This window comes from Porites lutea, chromosome 7, assembly GCF_958299795.1.
Source record: "Porites lutea chromosome 7, jaPorLute2.1, whole genome shotgun sequence".
Taxonomy (NCBI): Eukaryota; Metazoa; Cnidaria; class Anthozoa; order Scleractinia; family Poritidae; genus Porites; species Porites lutea.
The window spans coordinates 8731800-8753632 of record NC_133207.1 but is presented as its reverse complement, the minus strand read 5'-3'; the positions used below and the strand labels follow the sequence as shown (position 1 = coordinate 8753632).

Sequence of the window (21833 nt, the reverse complement as noted above, 5' to 3'; positions counted from 1 at the left end):
TCAAACCAAAAATTTGTAGGCCCGGGCCAACAGGTTTATAGATTGCTCTGACAGCCACGCGCCCGTTTTTAGTCTCTACTCACCCACCCATTGTTTTTTTATTGGTTAATGGTGATACCTCAAGATTAAAATTGACTATTTTGCCTTCGGTTTTACCCGTGGTAACATAATAAAAAGAGGAATGCGGTCCTTCTCCTTTTGATGTGTACGCCGCCACAGAAACATCATAGCGCTGAGCCGGTCCTAGTCCTGTTATCAATGCCCATGTCATGTTAGGACTACTAATGACTAAACTGCTTGTATTAAATGGTATTGGAAAATAGGCGCTCCTCCTGAAGTAAACTCTATAGCCTAACAATCGGCCATTGTGAAACTGCTGAGGAAGAGGATTCCAAGTAACCTTGAGCTGCGTTTCTCTTACTTCAGAGAACGTTAAATTGTTTGGAGCAAGACCAGGAACTAGAGAGAAATACAACATGAAAAGCTGTTATGAATAAGTTATAAATCGGGATTTGGCAGGCAAGGTAACCAATGAAATAAAAACATACCCGATTCCACAGTCCACTCTGTGACCTCTGAACTCTTGTAAACCTTTCCGTTATCATTTACACCAAGAACATTGAGTCGATATTCCATATATGGCGACAGCCCATAGAAAACATTAGATGTGGCATTTCCTTGCAGGATATTTCCATTCAGGATACTTCCATTGCCGCTTTTTGTGACAGCTAGATAGTGAAGGATGCTTTGGTCTGGCAGTGCTGATAGATTTTTCCAAGAAACGCGCATACTGGTTACTGTTTTGTTACCAATGGATACGCTCCAACTGGACACTAGTTGGGCTAAAAAAAATCGAGAAAGTTTATTAGTTAATGATGATAATGACATAGATTACAGCGATGGTTGAATTTGAGAATTCTAAACTAAATTTCGCAATCATGTGCAACGCTCAGATTCTAATCATATCTAATTTCAAATATTTTTGTACAGGTACCCCTTCTAAAATCACGTACGTAAACTTTACAATATGTGAGTCTGGTTTAGAATCGAGACATAAATGTGAAACTTAACGAGGAGTGCTTTCTAGTTGTGGTTTAATTTCGTTGTTGTTGCTGTTATAAACTAGTTGCAGATGCAAAAGTTTGAGTTTTCTCCGTAATGGGCTTAGTTTGAAAGCAAGGATTCGATACACACATTTTAGTTAGTTCTGTTCATTTGTTGTTTGTTTGTTTTTTTTTTTCTTTTTTTTTTAGCCAACTTCTATTTAAATGTTGTGGACTTTTTGTTAGAAAAATGATCAGTTTAGAAAATTTGTATGAATGAGGATAAATTTGGAAAATTGTCATGGTAACCAAGACAAATAAAAAAGTTAGATGTAAAACTAAAATAAATTTTACCGAATATCCTCGACTTCTCCTTTCTTTATGATGATGATGAGGCAATTTAATATTGCTTTTCTGAAAACTTATTACTTACTTAACTTCAATCAACAAATGACAGTTTATCACGCATAGGGAAAGTAAGCCTGTTTCAGGGGAGTGACCTAAAACAAAACCCTGAGAACCAACAAAAATTTAGATGTGTGCTTTCTTAGAGTTAAACATTTATGTCAGGTAGTTGAACATGCATGACAAGAAATAAAAGAAAAGCTCGCAATATTAAAGCTAGTTTAACAAAAAGGATGAAACTAACCCCATTGTAATCCGTGCTGTACAATTCCGAATTTAAGCCTGGCATTACTGTAACTACCATGCAGACAGACTTGAACGGTGATATTCTTAGAGTTTCCAAAATAAACTTCCGTGAAAGGTTTTTCAGGAGTCAATGAGTATCCATAACGAATAAGCACAGTTGCACCGCTGCCATTCATTACTTTAATGTAGTCACTGTAAAATAACGAGAAAAAGGAAACATATTTTGTCATTGATAGTGGTAAGTGATAGTGTTTTTCTCCTGACCCGGTTCCTCGAAAGACGGTTATGTTTCACCCAGGATTAAAAGCCAAACTACAAGCAAGAATTTCTTGTCTAAGAACGTGCCACTCAAGCTCACAAAATACTTTTGAGCGTTTACTTTGAAACACAGTAATAATAACACGAAATGTTACTCTAAGCAGTACAAAGGAAGGTAAAATACAAAAACGGAACAAAATTTTAGTACCAGATTAGCGCTAATCTGCCTTTTAGAACCCGGGCTCTGAAGTAATTCTTTTCTTCCTTTGTTCTCCTCTCCCTCACCTCCCTGCCCCACCCACTATCTTAATTCACCCTTCCCTCACTCCAGCCATCCTCTCCCATCATATTCTTGTTCTTTCATTAAACCATTCTTCTACTTCACACAGACACGTCCATACAACCTTTTCCCCACACATACGTCTATCCAACCCGCGGCAATGCACTCAACGACAACCCATCCTTCCACTCATCTGTTCTCACTGTCGTTTTATCCCCACATCTTTGCAACCAATTCAAATCATCCCTACGCCCATCCGTCCGTCCATCCATTCAATATTTAAAACATTTCCACATTTGAACACAGATAATACAACATAAGGTAATCGTTGATAATCGTTGATTACAGATACGCGTTCTTCACTTACGGAAACCAGATCGAGTCAGAAGGAGTCCAGCTTCCCGGCCAAGATTCCCCTGATAAAATTAGTAGGCGCGGCTAATTTGCAGTCGCCCGTGGTACTCGAAAGGTTCTGTCTTTGTGCCGCGGGAACAGGTTATAGATTATAATGCGTTCTGACGAACGCGATAAAAAATAGTAATAGTAATAATAATAATAATAATAATAATAATAATAATAATAATAATAATAATAATGGCAACTTTATTTGTGTTTAGGCAACGTATAGGCAATTTACAAATGCTGCTTGAGATTGGATTATTAAAAACAAAAAACAAAAACAAAAACAAAAAACAAAACAAAACAAAAAAAACAAAAACAAAACAAAAAGAAAAGAAAAGAAAAGAAAAGAAATCAAAATTGCATTAAGTCTGGGCTATCCCAGTTTCTATTTCTACAACAAAAGATGTAATATGTTGCTCTAATGGCTATATTTATCATTTTCTTGATTATAATTATAAAGCTGCTGCTTTTTGTCGATGCCAATGTCATTCATCATGTCTAAGAACGTGGAGCATTCATCGGAGAAAACGCCAAGGGAACTCATGGAGAGATTTACAAATCTCACACATCTGTAATTTCTACTCATTTCGTTGATCATATAATTAATAATAATTAATAATAATAATAATAATAATAGTAATAATAATAATAATATTAATAATAATAATAATAAGTTATGTATCGCTTTCCTTTGATATTATATTTTACAATTTTACACAATTGCGCGGTTTAAACAAAAAAGAGAAAAAAATCAATCTTATTTATTTCCCGATTGAAGATACTGTTTCTTTTAACTCACGAGTTATGTGACAGATAGAGTTCTTCTATTGAAGTAAGTGCAACTGCTTGCTCAATTCCTACATTTCCAATTGACCAGGTGCACAGCAGATAACCGTAAGAACCTTTCCGGCCAAATTGTAGCTGGCCAAATGATTGATTTATACTTCCTCCACAACCTATGGAATAATCAATGGCAACAAGTTAAATAAAAATTAGGAATTTTATTGGCCCGAGGAAAAAAAAACTATAGCATAAACGAGCATAAGCATGAACTTTAAGCATGATTAAATACGCAAAGGGTTCGTCATATGAAACACCGCCGTGGCTAATTACATGTGCGACCAAATAACAAAACAATTCATTTAAGCTGCCCCCACAACCTGCAACGCAAACCGGAAATGTCTCTTGTTGATTGCTGGTTTTCACTGTCACGTCATCAAAAAATAAAGAAATCAAAACCGCATAATAGATATAGTCCAGAATCTGGGAAATAAATCGAGATAAATAAGTTATTCGCCAAGATTCAGGTCAGTACAATGTTTCATAAGCGAGAAATGATTTACACAAATTTATAGAGGTTTATGTGGAGACGCCATGTTGGTGCACATCCGGATGGCGAAGCCGCGAGTGGCGGTGAACAGTAGAGCTTGCAAGGATCTTTTCCATTTCTGCTTCGCCCAGACGAAGCGAAATATTATATATATGATTATATATAAGGACAGATACTTTTGGAGAAGCGACACGTCTCAGCTGAATTCAAGGATTGCAGCTCAGACTAAGCTTATAGAATACGATCCAGATCAGAATGTCCAGACCAATTGTCTTCTTCTGGTAATCTTTTCTTTGTAATTGTAATTGTAATATTTTGCTCCTGGAACGCTATCTGAACCAGACAAAAGTGTCCAATCAAAGTCATCTAAAGCGGATTGGTTCTATCCGGAGCCTAATCCATTGTCAAATGTACACCACACTAAGCAAGTAAAATAAACTAATAAATTAATTTATGCATTCGTTCCTGTCCGTCCACCCATACATTAATTAATCTATTTATTCATTCTTCATTCGTTCGTTCGTTCGTTCTTTAGTTCATTTACTTATTTATACTACTACTTGTGAAATTTCTGCAATTTGATTGGCTTAGAGCAGTGGTATTTCAGCTTAATTTGAAATACCTACATGTGAAAATTACAAACATTTTGCGGGCAGTAGTATAAACACATAATAGCATGATCAGTACGTGATATTTGGAATAAATAACACTCACGATATTTTAAAATTGTGTCAAATTTTCGTGTAACAAAATTACGTATAACAATTTCGAAATGTCACTCGTGGTATTTATGCCAAATATCACTACAAATCATTATCATTATATATACTAATTCATTTTCTCCCAAACATCATTAGTAAATTATATTTTTGATAAAGAAATCCCCAGCGTTTATAAAAGCAGTAGCACTGACAATGCTACGGTTGCATGTTTTGCTAGAGTAATTGATTTTTTGCCAGTAAAAAAACGTTGGCTAGATGATTACACAAAGGGGACTTTTAATTTCCAATAAAGGGTTATGTAACAGCTGTTTGAAATACTTACCTAACGCGGACACCGATTGGTTCTGTGGCGAAACAGCAGGCGGTATTGCTTGATAAATATGGTTGGTTATCCATGCTTTCAGTTCTCTAACCTTAGCATATACTCCATACTTTGAAGCATACGCACATCCGTGACCCCAACTTGTCACACCCTCAAGAAACCATGTACCGTTGAACTCACACACCAATGGACCACCACTGTCGCCTTGACAAGTGTCAACTCCTCCTGCATCCAGGCCAGCACATAGCATCGAATCATCAATCTTTCCAGGGTAGGAATTCAGACAACGTTGCTTGGAGACCAGTGGTATCTCAGCTTCCATGAGTGTATTTGGCTGGAACCCACCTGACGACAGTGTACCCCAGCCTGTTATCCAGCACTTTTTGTTTAAATTGTCAAAAGGGAGAGCATGGCGCATATCAGGCAGGCAGACAAGCCCGATGCCTACTCCAAGATTTGCAGGTTGTAAGAGCTTAATCAGGGCGATGTCGTTGCTATAGCTCAACGGGACATGATAATTTTCATGACTGATGATGTGTACAACCCCGATTTCCTGTTCTGTTCCAACACTGCTGGTTGTTCTGAAGTGAGCTCCCAACCTTGAAAAATAAATGAGACAAAGTACATACAATTCAAAATTAATAGTTAGAAAAGTATAGCAACTATAATAAACGACGACAATGGCGCTAATGATGATGATAACGAAGACGACGACGACGATGATGATGATGATGACGATGACAGCAACAAGGACAAGTATGATTAAATGCAAACGATCCTTAATAATGACTATCCTTTAATACAGGAAAAATGTGATCGTTGTTGATGATTAATTAATTAATTTAATTATTATAATTATTACAATTATGTTTTTGACGCCTGATCGCAGATTAATTAAAACAAGACATTAACGCGCCACAATCCCACAAATTGCATGTACAGAATCAGAAATCCCAGCCTACTACTGCATTCTGTAAGGATAGGGAGACCCAATAATTAGAATCGTGAACATAGGGTCAACAAAATAATCAAGGTAAGCAGCAATTCACTCCAGAAGCTATCAGAAGAAGTGGGTACAAGCTTCCAGTGCAACGATTTCTAGGATCATTTGTGGAAAGGGAGTGGGGGAGACGACCGTTGCTTGATGACTGGCTGATGATTGCCTTGAATACCACGACCAATGGTAAATAAAGCTTGTCTACGCAAACAACCCCAGAAATCACTTTGCCCAACTTTGCCCAAAGCTTGTACCTATTCTCCACGGAGTTCCTAAAGTGGAGTATTATTTCTAGTTTTGAAATATGTCAAGCCTAACTTACTTCACTTTGATAGAAGACGGCGATTCTCCGTTGACACAATGTGCAGCGGTCACCACCCAGTAAGGGTCTACTAACGATCCGCCGCAAAACTGGATTCCAGAAGTTCGGATCAACATCACCTGCCACGGCCAGCTATTAACTCTTGTAACTGAACCACCAACAATTCGACTACTAGCGCTTGGTCGAGACCCACAAAATACTATATGAAATAGAAAAAATAATAAATAGTTGCATACATAAAGTTTACTTACGTGTCAAGAGTATTTAGCTAATGAGGCTAATTGGGGAAAATAGATATAAAAAATAAATGAATTTAGCTAGAATTGGGCCTGATACAAACTCTCTCACGTTTGTGCCCGTTACGGCCAGATTTTGGCCGTAACGCTGATCGGTTGTTAGAACAATGCCACAAGATCTGATTGGCTGTCGAAAACGCCTGAAGTTGAAAGCGCTTATTCCTCGCGTGGTTGTTTTCGTTAATGAGCCGTCGTCGGCGGAGAGAAGGATCGATTTTGCTGTCTTTTTTATTGTTTATGGTCTTATGGTAGGAAAATATGCCTTAATATGTGCCATGGAAATTCAGAAAATTCATATGGTTGTTCATATCTTCTCAGAATTAGCTTTATTTACGGAATTAATGTGAGTGTATCGCGGAGTTGAATTCCTCTGCAAGTTGTTGACCGCTAACAAGGTGCCTGTTGATTTACCAACAAACGAGTGCAAATCAAAATACTGTCCATCTAAAAACTGGTTTCATCTGAAAGTTTAGCTGGGAATGACTTCTCTGAACGGGGTACGCAACCGGAGGCTCACTGCGAAAGAAACCTCAATCGCCAACTGTGAAGTATTAGACGAAAAATATCGCATCGCTGTTCAAGGAATTTTTGTAGGCATTGTTATAAAAGCTGGTGGCTTAAGGTAACAGACTGGTTGTTTGCCTTCGCTTTTTGTAAAATATAAACCAGGAAAACTGGTGTCCTCGTTCGTTGGCTGTTTGCTTTTGTTCTTAAAGATCTATGTACTGAAAATCGGGGAAAATTGCAGAGGAAAATATTAAGGCAATAAAAAAAATAGAAATTTCAGTATTTTAAATTCAAGCGCGCCTAGCCAAAATAATAAAACTAGTAGAACATCGTGTCGCAGTCTTTTCGAAAACTTTTTACCTTCTACGCCAACAGAAGTAACCTTCGAGATCTTCCTTAATCTCGCAAGAAGTTAAATGTGATTGTGCTCACTGTTTTATTTTTAGCTGGCGGAAAATTTTTACAGATAAAAGCTATTTTTTAAGTCAGCCAGTCTGCATTTTTCCCACGCGTGAAAACTTTGCATACTAGAAAAACAAGCAACGGGAGTAATTTTGGTTGGCTGATTCGGCAAATGTGGGCGGCAGACGTTTCGTAGAAAGTTTGTATCAGGCTCTCTTTTCGTTTCGCCTTGCTCGCAGGAATGTAACTTTCAAAGCGAAACGAAAATAGAGCCTGATCTCAGGTTAGTCCCACTGATAACCTGGTGGTACATTAACTGATATTAGTATATGCAAAAAGGCACCAGAGCAGTACCCGGCAAACAGAAAGCGTCAGTCATAGAGCTGGTTGTAGACAACTCAAAGATCGTCGCCAAGTTAAACATTTCTAACCAAAGAAAAATGCTGTGACTCTTAGCCGGCATTGGATCTGGCCAAATAAAAGTTCCGATGGCTCAAAGAAAACAGCGTTTTTTTTTTAAGTACATGGAATTTTTACTTACGAGAAACAATGTTTGTAAAGGTAACATTGAGGGACGCGAAAGAGGATGTCGACGAAGTCTGTATCGAGGTACAAAAAACTTCTGACAACGCAGGTGGAAAACCGCGATTTGTCACTTCAACACAAAACATTTAGTGCTTTGAACTACGCCCAACACTTTGGAACCACAGTGAAAGAATCTCTTAAAAGAACTAGGAATTCGAAGTGGGGTACACTCACAAGAGTCGAATTGTCCCGTATCAAATACTTTCATGGCTTTGTCAGCAGTCTAAACTGTCTCTGCCATCGGTGCAAACAGTGAGAAAAGAAGATGAAGTTTTAATGAGGGACTGGATAGAGAACTTTCGACCTGTTTGACAGCGAACTATAAGACGCGAATCAACTCAAGATAAAGCGCAGTCTTAACCACCAGGGCCGAGTTGTTCAAAGCTGGGTAAAGATAATAACGGCCAGGGTTAGTACGAGATTTGAATTCAGATTTGAAAGCTTAAAAAGCATTTCAGTTTTGATTCTTTGTGTCTACAAGTTGATGATTGGAGAAAAACAGAGAAAATTACCCGAGAAAATGCTTTTGAACGCCAGAAAAAGAAACCCGGGTTAAATTTAACCCCGGGTTAAGCGCTAATCGGCCTTCGAACAACTGGGCCCAGATTAATGGGACTATGTCATGCTATTTGCTATCTTTTTAAAAAGCTAAAACCTTTTTTTTTTTTTTTTTAATAAATTAATTGAATGCCAAAAATATTGGTCCAGTTTTGTTATTTAAGACGATATTTTAACATTGATATTGTTTCCCATCGTCTGTCTGTTGCAATGGATTGCAAGGATTGAAAATGGATCGAAACTTAGGCAACAACAACATACAGGATATACAGCAACCAGTTAAGTACGAGACTGATTCAGATAATGAACTGAAAGTGACGAAGAAGGTGAATTTGAAGTTGTTTGTAGCAGGACATATGCATGACCAGGTCGGGAAGATCAGTACGAGATCATGACCGGTGCGTCGTACGTTGATGGTTATACGACTCAATCTAAAATACAGCAAAAATTGGTTAATAGGAGTCTTAATAGCTATCGCTTACCCATTTTGATTACTTCGGTAAGATAATTATGTTCTTTTAATTTCTATATTTTTGGTTAATTATAATTATAAATAGTACTATAGTGGCGGAGTTTATGTGAATTCATGTAAGTTTAAACCTGAATTTAGTAGGGCCTACCCCCAAAATTGATTGACCTGCTGAAGTAAAGAAAATTTGGGTTATGACGGAATAATATGCGCTGTAGGAAAGTGAAAGCTGATAGGTAACTAGAATTAGTAGTTAACTGAGAATTGGCCAAAAAAATAGTAGTTAACTGATTTTTGGCCGAAAAATTAGTAGTTAACTGAGAACTGGGTACCCCATTAGCACCCTCTTAATTAAATAGTTAAAAAGACTATCCAAAACCGGTTGTTTCACCGGTCTTTCGAGCAAAAACTTGCTAACAATCATAATAATAATAATGATGATAATAATAATAATAACACAAATAAAATTTCACAGAGACTTACTGTTTTGCGCGTTGCCCAGTTGAAGCAAAGCAAAAACTAAAACTGAAGCAAATAAAGAAAGAAATAGCTGTTAAACATAATCTTTTGACGCTACTTTATTTGTTGTTTATCAGTCTTTGCCACAACCCTCTATAACTTGCAAATCGTATCAATCCGAATGATTAATTTTAATGTTCATGCCGTATTTTTATCTGAATAACACGGCTCGAAAAACCAGTATTTACAGCGCTTAAAGTAATATCTGTCCAAGAAGTTACGGATATTAACTATGAAGATGATGGCAGGACTACAAATTTTTGAATAAAGGTTGAATAAAGAGAGTAGAGGTTGAAGATTTCAGGCCAGAAGGTCTTAATTTGACGTTCTGTTGTCACCAGCAGTAGATAAAGTTTCGAGTCGATCGATAGTTATTGATTAAAGAGGTAGTTTATAAAGAAAACTAAATTGCGGTGTAATAAAAATAAGTAAATTGAAAATGGTTTGAGGAATAAAGTTAATCGAATCGGCACTGATCCTTTACATGATAAAGATAGTCAATTTGTTCTATAAAAATTATAGTTTAGAAACTTTACAAATGTAGATGTAGGCAAGCTCTTAGGTCAAGGGCCATATGTCTAAGAAGGCCTTGGAGACAAAAAAGGAGACCCTTGAAATGCATTTATAATCATACGGAGTGCGTCAAACCTGAGAATTCAGCACTTTTTCAAGATGCAACTTAAGTTGCGGAAGTTTAACTAGCCATCCGTAAGATTTCCATCTACCCAGGGGCCTATTTTAATAATTGTGGTAGATTTTAATTCACATATTTGCACGCAAACGTATTGCAGCTTCGAACACAGCAAAAATTTATTGGCTTGCCGTTTTTTACTTCACTTAATATAACAGAGCTGTGTTTTTGCCTAATGGTCGTTGGTCGTGGGTCGTGGGTACAAGTCGAGGGTCGTAGGTGTGGGTGTGGGTGTGGGTAATGATTAAAAATTATTTTAAAATAATTATTAATAATTAACAATGTTACTAATTTTTGTTACAATACTACAAGTTTTTGATTTTTTTAGCTACTCGATAAGAATGAAGTGCAGCTTAAACTGAAGCTACATTAACCTACTATGGAGAATTGAATTGTGACTCAGTAAACTCCAGCTTCGTGTTTTTCTAAAGATAGCGTGAGTCTTTTGACTGGAGTGCGTAGTTCCTCCCTTGCTAATAGCTTTGAATAAGCTTAACAGTCTTTAAACTGTTTTGTTATTGCCACTTTGTGATCAGGCAAGACCATGGTTTCGGTTCTCCACACGAACCTCATCAGTCGTCGTCTCAAAGGAAATTTGCGGCCTCTTCTCGCTTGTTTTACCCTCCCCACCCTCCCCGGTTTTTATTTTATAGCCTGTAGTTTTGAATAAATTGTTTTTGCCCCAAACTCGTTGCTTTTCTTTTGTGTCTACTAATTGGGATCAATTCAAAGACAAGCATCGTATTGCTTATTCAGATAAATAATGATTGACTACTCTTACATGGAACTGATCCCGGCTTCCTAAATTTTGCGATTTGCTCTTTTTAGCATTAAGTTAACTTGTGTGCGTGTTGTTCAAGCCTTTGACCAAACCAAATTTTCTCAAAATATTATCAAGAGATTACACAAGTCCTGAAAATAGCTCCTTTGGGTTCCTGCCTTTACCCAACTTCACCCATTTTCATACATTGTGTCATGTGTGTGTTTTTTTTTTTTTCTGTTATTAGTTATCGAGTAGTTAAAAAAATCAAAAACTTGAAATATTGTAAATTATTAATATTTAACAAAAATTAGTAACATTGTTAATTATTAATAATAATTAAAAATTAAATAATCATTACCCATACCCACGACTTTTACCCACACCCACACCCACGACCCACGACTTGTACCCATGACCCACGACCCACGACCATTAGACAAACTCTGTTTCACGCTATATTACACAAAGACTCTCTCCTACACCACATGCACAACCACTCACAGTATGGTAAATGCCATTTTAAGAGTCATGCATATTTCTGCCCTGTTTGGGCTCGATGGTGGTAGTAGAGAACATCGATCATCAAGCAAAACCGAGAAATGCCTACAATTTTAGATCAGTTTAGATGCGCACTAGGACAGGTGATATACAGTGTATGATTGATCACACGGCTAGCATATCACTTGTTGGGTGCCCTTAGGTGTCGATATCAACTTGGCGGCACTTTTGACTCCGCTTGTGTTAGTTCAATTATATATTAAGTGAATGACTAGCTGAGTCTACTCGCATACACCTAAGTGACTGTCTTGGCCTGTTATCTTCGCGGACAATGATGGCAGTGGTTTAATCTGTATACGCCTCCGACTAAGCATTCATTTTAGTTTTTTGCTTTTCTCGTTTGCCTACGCTGCAGGGCATCAACCAGCAGTAGCCAACGGAGCCGCTCGACAAAATACCCGCTCTTCAGGCAGAATTTGCAGAATTAGCTAGCTGGGAAATCTGAATGAGCGCCTCGCTAGCTGAAAATATGAAAAATTCATGCCGGTTCTGGCTGGATAAAAAGGTATATTTTTTTCTCCTGGCAATCGCACTGAAATTTTTTATATGGATATTAGAGCGAGCGAAGCAAGTAAGTGCGCGTGAAAATTACCACACGCGAGCTGTAGAAATTACACCTTTTGCCTGTAAAAACGGAAATTTGTTTGGGTGTGTAAGCAAAACGTCCTGCTGTGAATACCTTGTAAAAGATACACGTAGTGAGAAAATGACACAGTTGAGTCAAGCACCGCTCACCGCTTTGTCTTTTATAGTCGTTTCGCTGTCGATCCTTTATAGAAAACACTTTTGTGTGTTCGTGTTTTAATATGCCTGTTTACATATCAGCTACCGGTCTACGTCCTACTTTAAACCTGATGTTAAGGCGGGCAAAAGGTAAGCAAAGTTTCTTTGTCAGGTTACCGTATTAAGAACATTCGCTAAGGCACATTAATGCCATCAAATTTTGAGACGATTGAATACAAAAACCTCTCCAATAAATAATACACTCTGGTCTTTTAGCGGAGTGAACTCAGAACTGATTTCATTCAGTACATGCTCGTTTGCAATATTTTCTAGGTTTGCGCGCTCTGGAATATTTCCGTTGGAACCAAGTTCTCTTTTGTTATGTGCTCACCGGGACGGGAAACCTCCTCGATCTATGGTCATTTGGAAGGCGTTTAGCAACTGCACAGGTATCTGTTAGGATCGGAAAAGGTAGGAAGATTTTACGTTTGTACTACCCGTATATTGACGTATACCCTGCGAGCAGAGGCCCTTCGAGATCGAAGGGCCTCTGCTCGCAGGGTAATTGACGTACTTCGCGTCCGTCCCTTTAACTGTTGTTTTTAAAAAAGGTAACGTCCAAGTGTGCCGTTGCATTTCAATGCTCACGTCTGTGTAGTAAATTTTAGCATAGCAGGGTAAATCCCGAACGGCTATCTTTCTTTGACTTTCATTTCAGTATCAGTTTTGACACTGAGGTATTTCTTGCTTTTAAAGCTTAGCTAAGCTTTTTATCGTATAAATTGTAAGAGCTCTGTTAGCAAATTTATTCATATCTTCGAACATAGTGACTCAGATTACACTTTTTTGGTGATGTTTCGCGGCTGTAGGACCTCAAATTTGACAGCCGGCGTTACCTGCCATGGTTACGTTTGAGAGGCTCTTTGGCCCTGTAGAAAAAAAGCATAAAATATAGTTTACAATTTTCTTGCCAAGAAATGAAAGAAAATCACAAATGTGAACAGTATTTACACATTTTCCTAAAATTGCCGCAAGCAGGGTTTAAACTGGACTATTGAATAAACAACTTATTAATAGTATGTTGTTCTCTTTTTAACCATTTGTCGTGAAGAACAGGATATTTTTCTTTGGAATTTTTTATTTTCTTATGGTTGTCATGAAGTTATTTCTTTTTTTCAAAATAATTGCCCTTACAACTCAACCATAGCCTGCGCAACAGGCGTCATTAAGGTGCTTAGGGTTGCCGGTTTAGAGGCGCGAGCGCCAAGCGCGAGATACGCAGTAGGACGCAATTACGTCACGTTTGCCTTCTTAAACTCGATTTTTAAACGTACAGAAGAAGGTTTCACCTAAGCTTATCTTGTTGCCTAAAACTACAAGGATTTTTCTGTTGCTGTATTAAAAACTGAAGTACTGTTGCATGTATTTTACTTTGGTGGGTCTCTCTGTACCCAAATCAAAAAACGCTTGCTTTCCTTGGTGTGGTCTTACTTACATTTTTTCAACTGCGCTTCGATTCTACAACCTATAGACATCACATGACCATCGCATGCGCGACATAAGGTTACATACCTTTTTATAAAATAACTAAGATAGTACGCGCGCTCTGATTGGCCGAGAGGAGTGTTTGCATGAGAGTATGTAAACATGGTTGTGGCGTCAAGATGTTTTGCTTTTCGCGCGCTAATCACGCAAGCCCGATGGATTCTGCTATAGAAAAGGATGGCACCCAATTTCAAAACAACAACTTTGGCACACTCTAGGATTTCACTTTTATCAAACAATAACAACATAGCTTGAAGCTTTGTTGGTAAATATGAGCAAGTTAGCACTTATGTTTCATGGAAAATTCCGTTGTATCAAAACTATAAACGTCAGAAAGAAAAATATAGTTCAAATGAGGCCTTTGACTGCTGAAATTAAAAATAATAATTAAGTTCCGAGCAACAGCGTCATCGGGGATAAGAAAAATATTTCGCGTGGTAATGTACATAAGAAAAAGTTGGTGTGAAGTAAAATATGTGAAAAGCGCAAGAATGGGGCGGAATGTATCAGAGGTATAAAAATATAAACTCAAATAAAATACAAAGATCTAATGAGCGAGTGTCACTGGTTAAAGATTCTCTTGAAAGGCATAATGAAAGTCTTCAAAACAAAAGGTTCGCAAATTCGTTCCTTCCTCATGAGAGTTTTGGGCTGTCTCAATGTAAATCAAAAAAGCATGCTGGTTGACAAAATATAAAGACATGAATATATTCTAAAAAAGGTCCGCAAATACGTTGAGGACTGGCTCAATGTAAATCGATCTGCAAAGAACACGCTGGTTCTGATATAAGTTTTGAGAATAAAACCGTAGGCCTTGATCAACTACCGCTTAAAATTCAATTTACAAAGCAAAAGAGAACACGGAAAACCCTGGTTCTGAGTCGAGAAGCGAACACGCGACCTTATTGTAAATCGAACTGCAAAGAATAAGCTGGTTCTGACAAAAATTTGAGCGTAACACCCTATTCCTTGATCAGCTGCTGCTTTAAACACAATTGCGGGATTATAAATCTGTCGCCGAGGCAACCTCGCTTCTTAGCTCGGTTGTCTCGTTGGCAGTTGTCAGTTCCACTTAGTGTCGTGACCATTTTTGTTTTCGTTCAGTGTATAATAAAATAGCTAATATATAGATTTAGCCAAGACTAAAAGCGAAGCTCCCATTGATGAATTTATAATTTAAATCAAACAATAAACTTGTAATCCACAAATCAGTTAACTTAGGGCCTGTTTACATGGAGTGGGGGACCCCGGTCTAGTGGGGTAAGTTTCTTTTGTTTTCACGCTCTGGGAGACACAAAACAAAAGAAACTTACCCCACTAGACCGGGGTCCCCCACTCCATGTAAACAGGGTCTTAATGGCACATACACCTAATTGCAATAACGTTGTCATAGAAAAAAACAAAAAGCAAAAAAGCCAAATAGGAATAAATTAGCTTTGTGATTTACATTTGCGTATTTTAATTCAGTATTTAACAATTATTTAAGAATTCATTCACAATAGCAAGAGATAATTCTGTAATTCCGCGCTGTAAGATAGACAGGCGCCATAGTCATTTTAGAGCCAACATTCTCCATCAAAAGAAGTCGCACAATTCGAGAAAGGAAAAGGTAAATTGGCGCGAGCAATGTTATGTCTCAGTTGTCGCACGTTCAGTAGCCAATCTATTATGTCCTGACAAACGAAGCTTGGTTTGTGGCTCAGGTGAGGAACTGGTGGAGGACCCCCTTACCCTCTCTGCGATGAAAAGTCCTGCCTACGCCCCTGATTTGTTGCTTGAAAATTGTGATCAGATGGTGTTGTGCACTGCAAACCATAACGCAGCCTGGCTTTTCTATTTAGCACTAATCTAAAACACGCGTTGAGTTCCTGGAATTTACGTCAGGCTATATTTATTGAAAAAAAATGGGGCCATTATTTCTTTGGTAGTTATCCGATGTGCTTTGTAATTTTCGAGCACGTTTGAAATTCGCTTGATGATTCAGCCTTGAATTGCATAAGAATGACAGTAAGAAACTGATGCAAATGATTTCTCTTGTGTTACCTGATTAGTATTCAGCTGTAAGCGTGTGTGTTGTGAATGTTGCAAGCTATGATAACTACATGCTAATTAATTCCTATTTAACTTTTTGCTTTTTGCTTTTTGCTTTTTTCTATGACAACCTTATTGCAACTAGGTGTATGTGACTTTTTAGGGAAAGCTAAGGCTAAGTGATTTTAGAGTGAAAAAAAATCTTTCTTCGAATTGATAGCCGGTATATATACACCCAAAAAATAGCAATCATCGTCGATCACATTTAAGAGCCATAATAGCTCTTGATCACAGTAGATTAGGCCTGGAAAACGAATTCATGGAAAAAACAAATCAGGCCGAATTTTTTGCGTTCGACAAGTCTACTTAAAAAAATCTTGCCAACAATTCTGGGAGTGTGTAAACCAACATTTCATACTTTTTATGCATCACATCTGAGGTGAAACAGTAATATGAGGCGCTGTTTTTATCATACAGACCTCAGACAAAATGCAGTATTTCACAATTTTTCAAGACAAATTGCACTCATTCAATATTCAGAACCGTACGAAGCACGCGTGGGCTTTTAGCAAAACCGTTCAAAAAATTTCCAAAATCACCTATACGGCCAGCCGGTTGTCACTTTTGACAAGCGCCAAATTTTCAGTGAACATTAAAAGAGTTACGCTTCAACATAATAAAGAATTTATTGTTTATTTTTTTTTATTTAATGGCTTTATAACGATGTACAAACGCGCGCGTTTTGAGTACTCCTGCAAGCGTTGTCTGTGAACGACTGAAAACAAACAGCAAAGCAATTGCAAGAGACTACTAACAATCAATAAAAGAAATGTAATTCGGTGAAACATTTACAGAGACAACAATTTTCATTCACGACTACAAGTATTAAAGCGTCTCTAAAAATCCTGAGCCTTTACGCTTAAGCCTAAAGCTTTTAGCCGGCTTCCTGGTGTTTACGGTTTTCAGAGATGAACTCGAGGCAAGAAAATCGCTCAAAGCTTTCTTTCTACAGTCAAAATTATAACTAAATACTCTTCGGAACGTTTTTTCATTCTACATGCGGAGGGAAAATATCGACTAAAGGCTTTTTAAAGCTCTGTAAGCTTATATATACTAGATCAGATCATTGTCTCAGATCTTAATACAAACGTGCATAAATTAGCCTCATAAACTGCGCTCGACTTCATGAAATTAGATATAAAAAAACAAACATACACTGTATACAATAATTACTCAGGCTTACCATTCGAGATGCAGCTCTTGAAAGCTATCAAGTAAGGCCAGAATCGCTTGAGGGACTTTTCAACCCCGCATCCAGCAAGGTGAAAAACGAAAACGATGCATCCGAAATCGGATTTCCAACTTTGACAACCGGCGCATTTCCCAACCAAAAATTCAATAAACAAACCAGCCATGAATCAAAGAAAACTGTTGATAGCAGCTGTATTTCATTTTAAGCATCCAGTGGGAAAAGACAGTAAAAAACATCACAAGTTGACAAAATACTCTGTCAGCTTCAGCTGTCAAAGTAAACAAGGTTTAAGATGCTGTATAAATTTTCTGCATGAACTCACCTGTCAAATTTTGACCAATCAGAGCATGAAAATTGGACGGTCGTAAAGCGTGATCAACGCGTGACTATGGTGAGAAAAGTGAAAAGCCTCTGTCTTCCCTGCTTGTATTTTTAAATGACTGGCTGAATTTTCGCGTCCGAGATCAGTTTGAAATCAAAATATTAATAACGCGAGGCCATAGTGACATTAACACAACACTTTCTGTCATCATGTCATTATGTTGCTGCCGTTCTCTTTGCCTTTGTATTTCTCTTTCGCGTTGCCTTTGTCTGTTCATTCTAGCTCTGTCTCGTTCTGCTTGCCGGCGTTTTTCACTATAATTTTCTCTCCTTCTTCTCGCTCTGACTCTTTCTACTTGCCGACTTTCTTCGCCAAAAATGTTGTCTTCTTCTTCTACTTCTAACGCGCTCTCTTTGGCAATCGTCTTCGCTTGTTCTACAGGAGTTGACTCTTGCTCTCTGCCGTTCACCTTCTCTTTGCTCTCTGCTTAAAACCTGTCATCTACACGCTAAAATCTCTCTGCTGTTGTTTGTTGACATAATAGCTTTCGTAAGTTGTAATAAAAAGTTATAAAGGCTCTGTCGAAAAATCTTTTTGCTGAGTTGCTTTGAAATTTCTTTTTTCAAAACCAGTTGCGCGATATAATTGCGCGACGTTGCGCCATGCGATTTCCCGCCAAAAAAATCTCTACTTTCCCCTACCCCAAGAGTCGTTGCGGACTTCTTTCCACTACCCGGAAAGTCCGTACGGACGGACGTACGCTGACGTCATAACCAAAATTCTCGGATGGATAGTTTCTCTTAGTTATGGTGCTCCGCTCGCGTGCGCTTCGCGCGCGCAAGCAGCTCCGCTATTAGATTCGAATTTTTTTGATATCCAGAATAATCAAGTTGTCGGTAAGGGTTATCAGCCTCAGCCTTTACCCTGCGAGCACACGTTTCTCTCTTGCATGGCTTTTGGCGCTTATGGCTCAGTCAATTCCAAGCTTTCCCATCTCCCCTCCGGGCATTTGTCATCTTGTCGGTCCGTGACCTCGCGATACCTGTTGGATGCTCTAACCAACTGAGATCTGAAGCCACTGATGTTGGAAGCTGGTCAGTTATCATAGGTAATAATTTGTTCATCTTTTATCCTTTAAGAGTAAATATATAAGTACGCCGGCGAAACAACATAGATGTAGACCTACAAATATTATATGCAGCACCTAACATTAAAGGGTTCAATATAAATCTTATATCATGAAACTAAAAGCTCATGCAGAAACAAGCGTATTATGACAGATCATATTAATTTGAATTTTTTTTTCTATTATTTCATCTCCTTTTCTAATTGGCTCAAATTCCCAGGCTAACTCTTCATAACCAGAAGGCCCGTACCATATTTGGAAGTTTGAGGTAATATTCCGTACGATGGAATACTGATTGGACTAATATGCATTCGCAACTTATGATTTCCGACGACGCAGTGACGAGGTAAACAAGCGGTTTTGGCACGTGTAAATTCAAGAAAATGGAAGAAATATTAATAGCCGAATTACTGAGAAAAACTGAAAGGAAACTGAAACTGAACTGAACGTGTTTCTGTTTCTTTTGAAACAGAAACATATTTAATTCAGTGTTCTAAAAACAAATTTCATCGCAAAACCCGCAGTCCGTGATATAACTATGTGGAATTAGTATTTTCCGCACTTCCGTGTATGACCTCAATGCACATATTTGCAATATTGCAGATATTGTTATTGCCAAGTTACCATGTCAGGAATGGAAAAGGTTAGCGTATCGAGAATGATCCTAAAATGTAACTCAGCATACTTTTAGTAAACGAGAACAGGTAAAAGTATTTTTCTGATGCGCTGAGCAAGAATCTTGAGTGGTTTTCTACGTCGGTGCTAATTTGTCAGTCCGTGTTGCTTTATCTGCGAAGAGCCTTCATTGATGTGCGAAAGAGAATGCATAATTTAACGTTTTCAATGTTACAGTCTGACCCTGGCCGGGCAGTTCCCCAGAAACTGAAATTGATCCCAGAGTTAGCTTTCTGGGAAACTGAAAACCTACCCATTCCCTAAGAAAAGCCAACATTACCCCGAAGATGACCATTTAAATACGTTTAGAGAATTAAGTCGTATCTTTTGGGTCGGAACAATTTATTACTCTAAAAGTCTTAAAAATAATAGAGAGGTGTCGCTATGCTTTTTTCAATGCAAAAGACTAGACCTTTTATTATTCGCGAAGCTCGGTTAATTTGAAATGCTCCAAAACGAAACGTTAAAACAACAGTGTCGCTCAGGTTATTTCATTCGAGGTAAATATACACTGACGCTTCAATAAAGTAGGTTAAGTGGGTAAGGTAGAAAAATGTACAGAATACGCGTAAGTTGAGACTGAACTATGCGCATAAACCATAACCATCACAGAATATGCTTACCCGTCAATATTCAGAATACTTGGCGTCTATCACGGAAGAGCGCGAATGACTAACCCCGCCTAAGACTTCTACAAACAAACTGAGGGCATATCTAGTAATTCTCTCTATATAGACAGTGGAAATAAACTGAGTGTAATATACTGAAACTGCTTTCAAGTTTTATTCACACTCGAATCGCTTCGGGTAGAGCATTCCTTCGTGGGAAAGAAATGCAATGCTTCGAAGTCTAAATCAGTGAAGACTTAGGCTGCCTAATTAAACTTACTAAATAAATGCTAAATGCACATCTAAATAATGTGGAAACAAACTTTTGTGGAAGGTGTTTAAAACAACACTGAATGTCCAGAAATTCCAAGAGCAGTCAATAGGGTATTGCAACTGGACTCCCTGTTCATCCTAGTAACGTCCGGTTTCTGATTTGCAAATTAATTGCGGGTTTATGTTGTTTTTGTGAAAACCCGTAAGACACAAAGGAATATCCAGAAGTTTCAGATTTTAAAGCTTCAGTTTATTTACAAAACGTTATTATAAAATTATCTGTAACTTAATTAAGCAGGGCAAACTTTGGAATATCGTTTAAATGATAAAGGCGATTGGGGAATTAAAATAGCGGACGTTGTATCGAAAAATAGGGTGACTGCCGAAGAGATAGAAAAAAAAGTGAGGATTTACGGTTAGAGGAAATAATATCAATCAATAAATCAATTAGTCCTACCTTTCATGTAACATAACAACACATCACTGATGAAAAGTTTCATTATTAATATTGAATGTTCTTTGCCTCCATAAATCGCGTGACTGGTATGAAAGGTTAAAGGCGCTGAAATTATTCATCGGTCATTATGCATCTGCTAGTAAGCCAATAAGATTTGTTAACTATTACAGCGAACTTAATATATCTCTTGTGATTAATTGTAATGGTGGATCCCGGGAAGCGACAAAGAGATATTTAATAGACAGGAAATTATAACAGGGGCACCCGACGTTCTTTCTGTAAAATATCTGTTCGGAGAAGCAAATATTGCCTAGAAATTCTATTACTTTTAAGGACGGCTAAAAAATTTTAGATGATCATTCCATTCATGTACAATTTTCGAAGCTTATCTGATAAATTCCCTATGATTTTCTAAAGTTAAATTTTTCACATTTCACTTCCCAAATTCGGCTACTTTATCTATCTTTGCCTTATCTATCAAATGCGACTCAGTTCGTAACTCAGTTCGCAAGGCCAGGGAGTCGCATTTGATAGATAAGGCCATAACTCTTGAACTTCATGGCTAATCGCCGTGACGAATTATTGTAATCCATATCCTTAGTATTTTTCCTTTCCAGTTTTTATGTTGTACGTCATTTCCGCCTCTCCCTTTTATTGCGACATTCTCCATCTACATAATATTGTGATTGCCACATAAGTTCAGTAACATCTGTAAACCTGAAGAAGGCTGTTATGGCCAGCCGAAATATTGTTATAAAAAGCAATACACGTTATTTTAAATCAGCTTTGCGGTAGTCTTTGGACTTCTCGTTCTTGGCAAAGATATGCACAAAAACGTGTGCTGCACCCGGTGCTGCACGTGCAAAGATGCTTTTATGCTAATTGGACCTTGTTTTTCACTGTTCTCCAACGTTGCCTTCGCTGCTTAGCATTACACGATTTTATATTTTGTTTGAACAAACTATTTTCGGGAGCTTCGTTTTTAGCGATGGCTAAATCTATTTATTATTCTTTGCTCTTTACAACCATGGGTAGTACGTTTGAGAACAGGGCCCTTAATAGAAAGGTGGGCTTAATTAATTTAAGGAAATGAAGCAGCTCCTTGCATGTTTTTCAAAACGACTCGAAGATGGTATCAATTCTCCA

The 21833-nt window shown here is 37.8% G+C and overlaps 1 protein-coding gene across 1 annotated transcript; it reads right to left on the bottom strand.

Moving 5' to 3' along the window:
- Positions 1-79: 79 nt before the first annotated feature.
- On the bottom strand, positions 80-9161 carry LOC140944406 (MAM and fibronectin type III domain-containing protein 1-like). Its single transcript, XM_073393552.1, has 7 exons — positions 9158-9161; positions 6328-6526; positions 5009-5607; positions 3434-3590; positions 1693-1886; positions 549-842; positions 80-459 (listed from the first exon to the last, which is right to left on the bottom strand). Exons 1-7 carry the CDS (start codon positions 9159-9161, stop codon positions 80-82), a joined length of 1827 nt encoding a protein of 608 aa, XP_073249653.1.
- Positions 9162-21833: the final 12672 nt, after the last annotated feature.

Excerpts from the sequence above, each read along its gene's own strand:
- LOC140944406 (XM_073393552.1), bottom strand. Across the intron at positions 3,591-5,008 it reads CCAATCGGTGTCCGCGTTAG|GTTGTGGAGGAAGTATAAAT; the intron begins GTAAGTATTTCA and ends ATTATTCCATAG. Across the intron at positions 843-1,692 it reads ACAGCACGGATTACAATGGG|CCCAACTAGTGTCCAGTTGG; the intron begins GTTAGTTTCATC and ends GATTTTTTTTAG.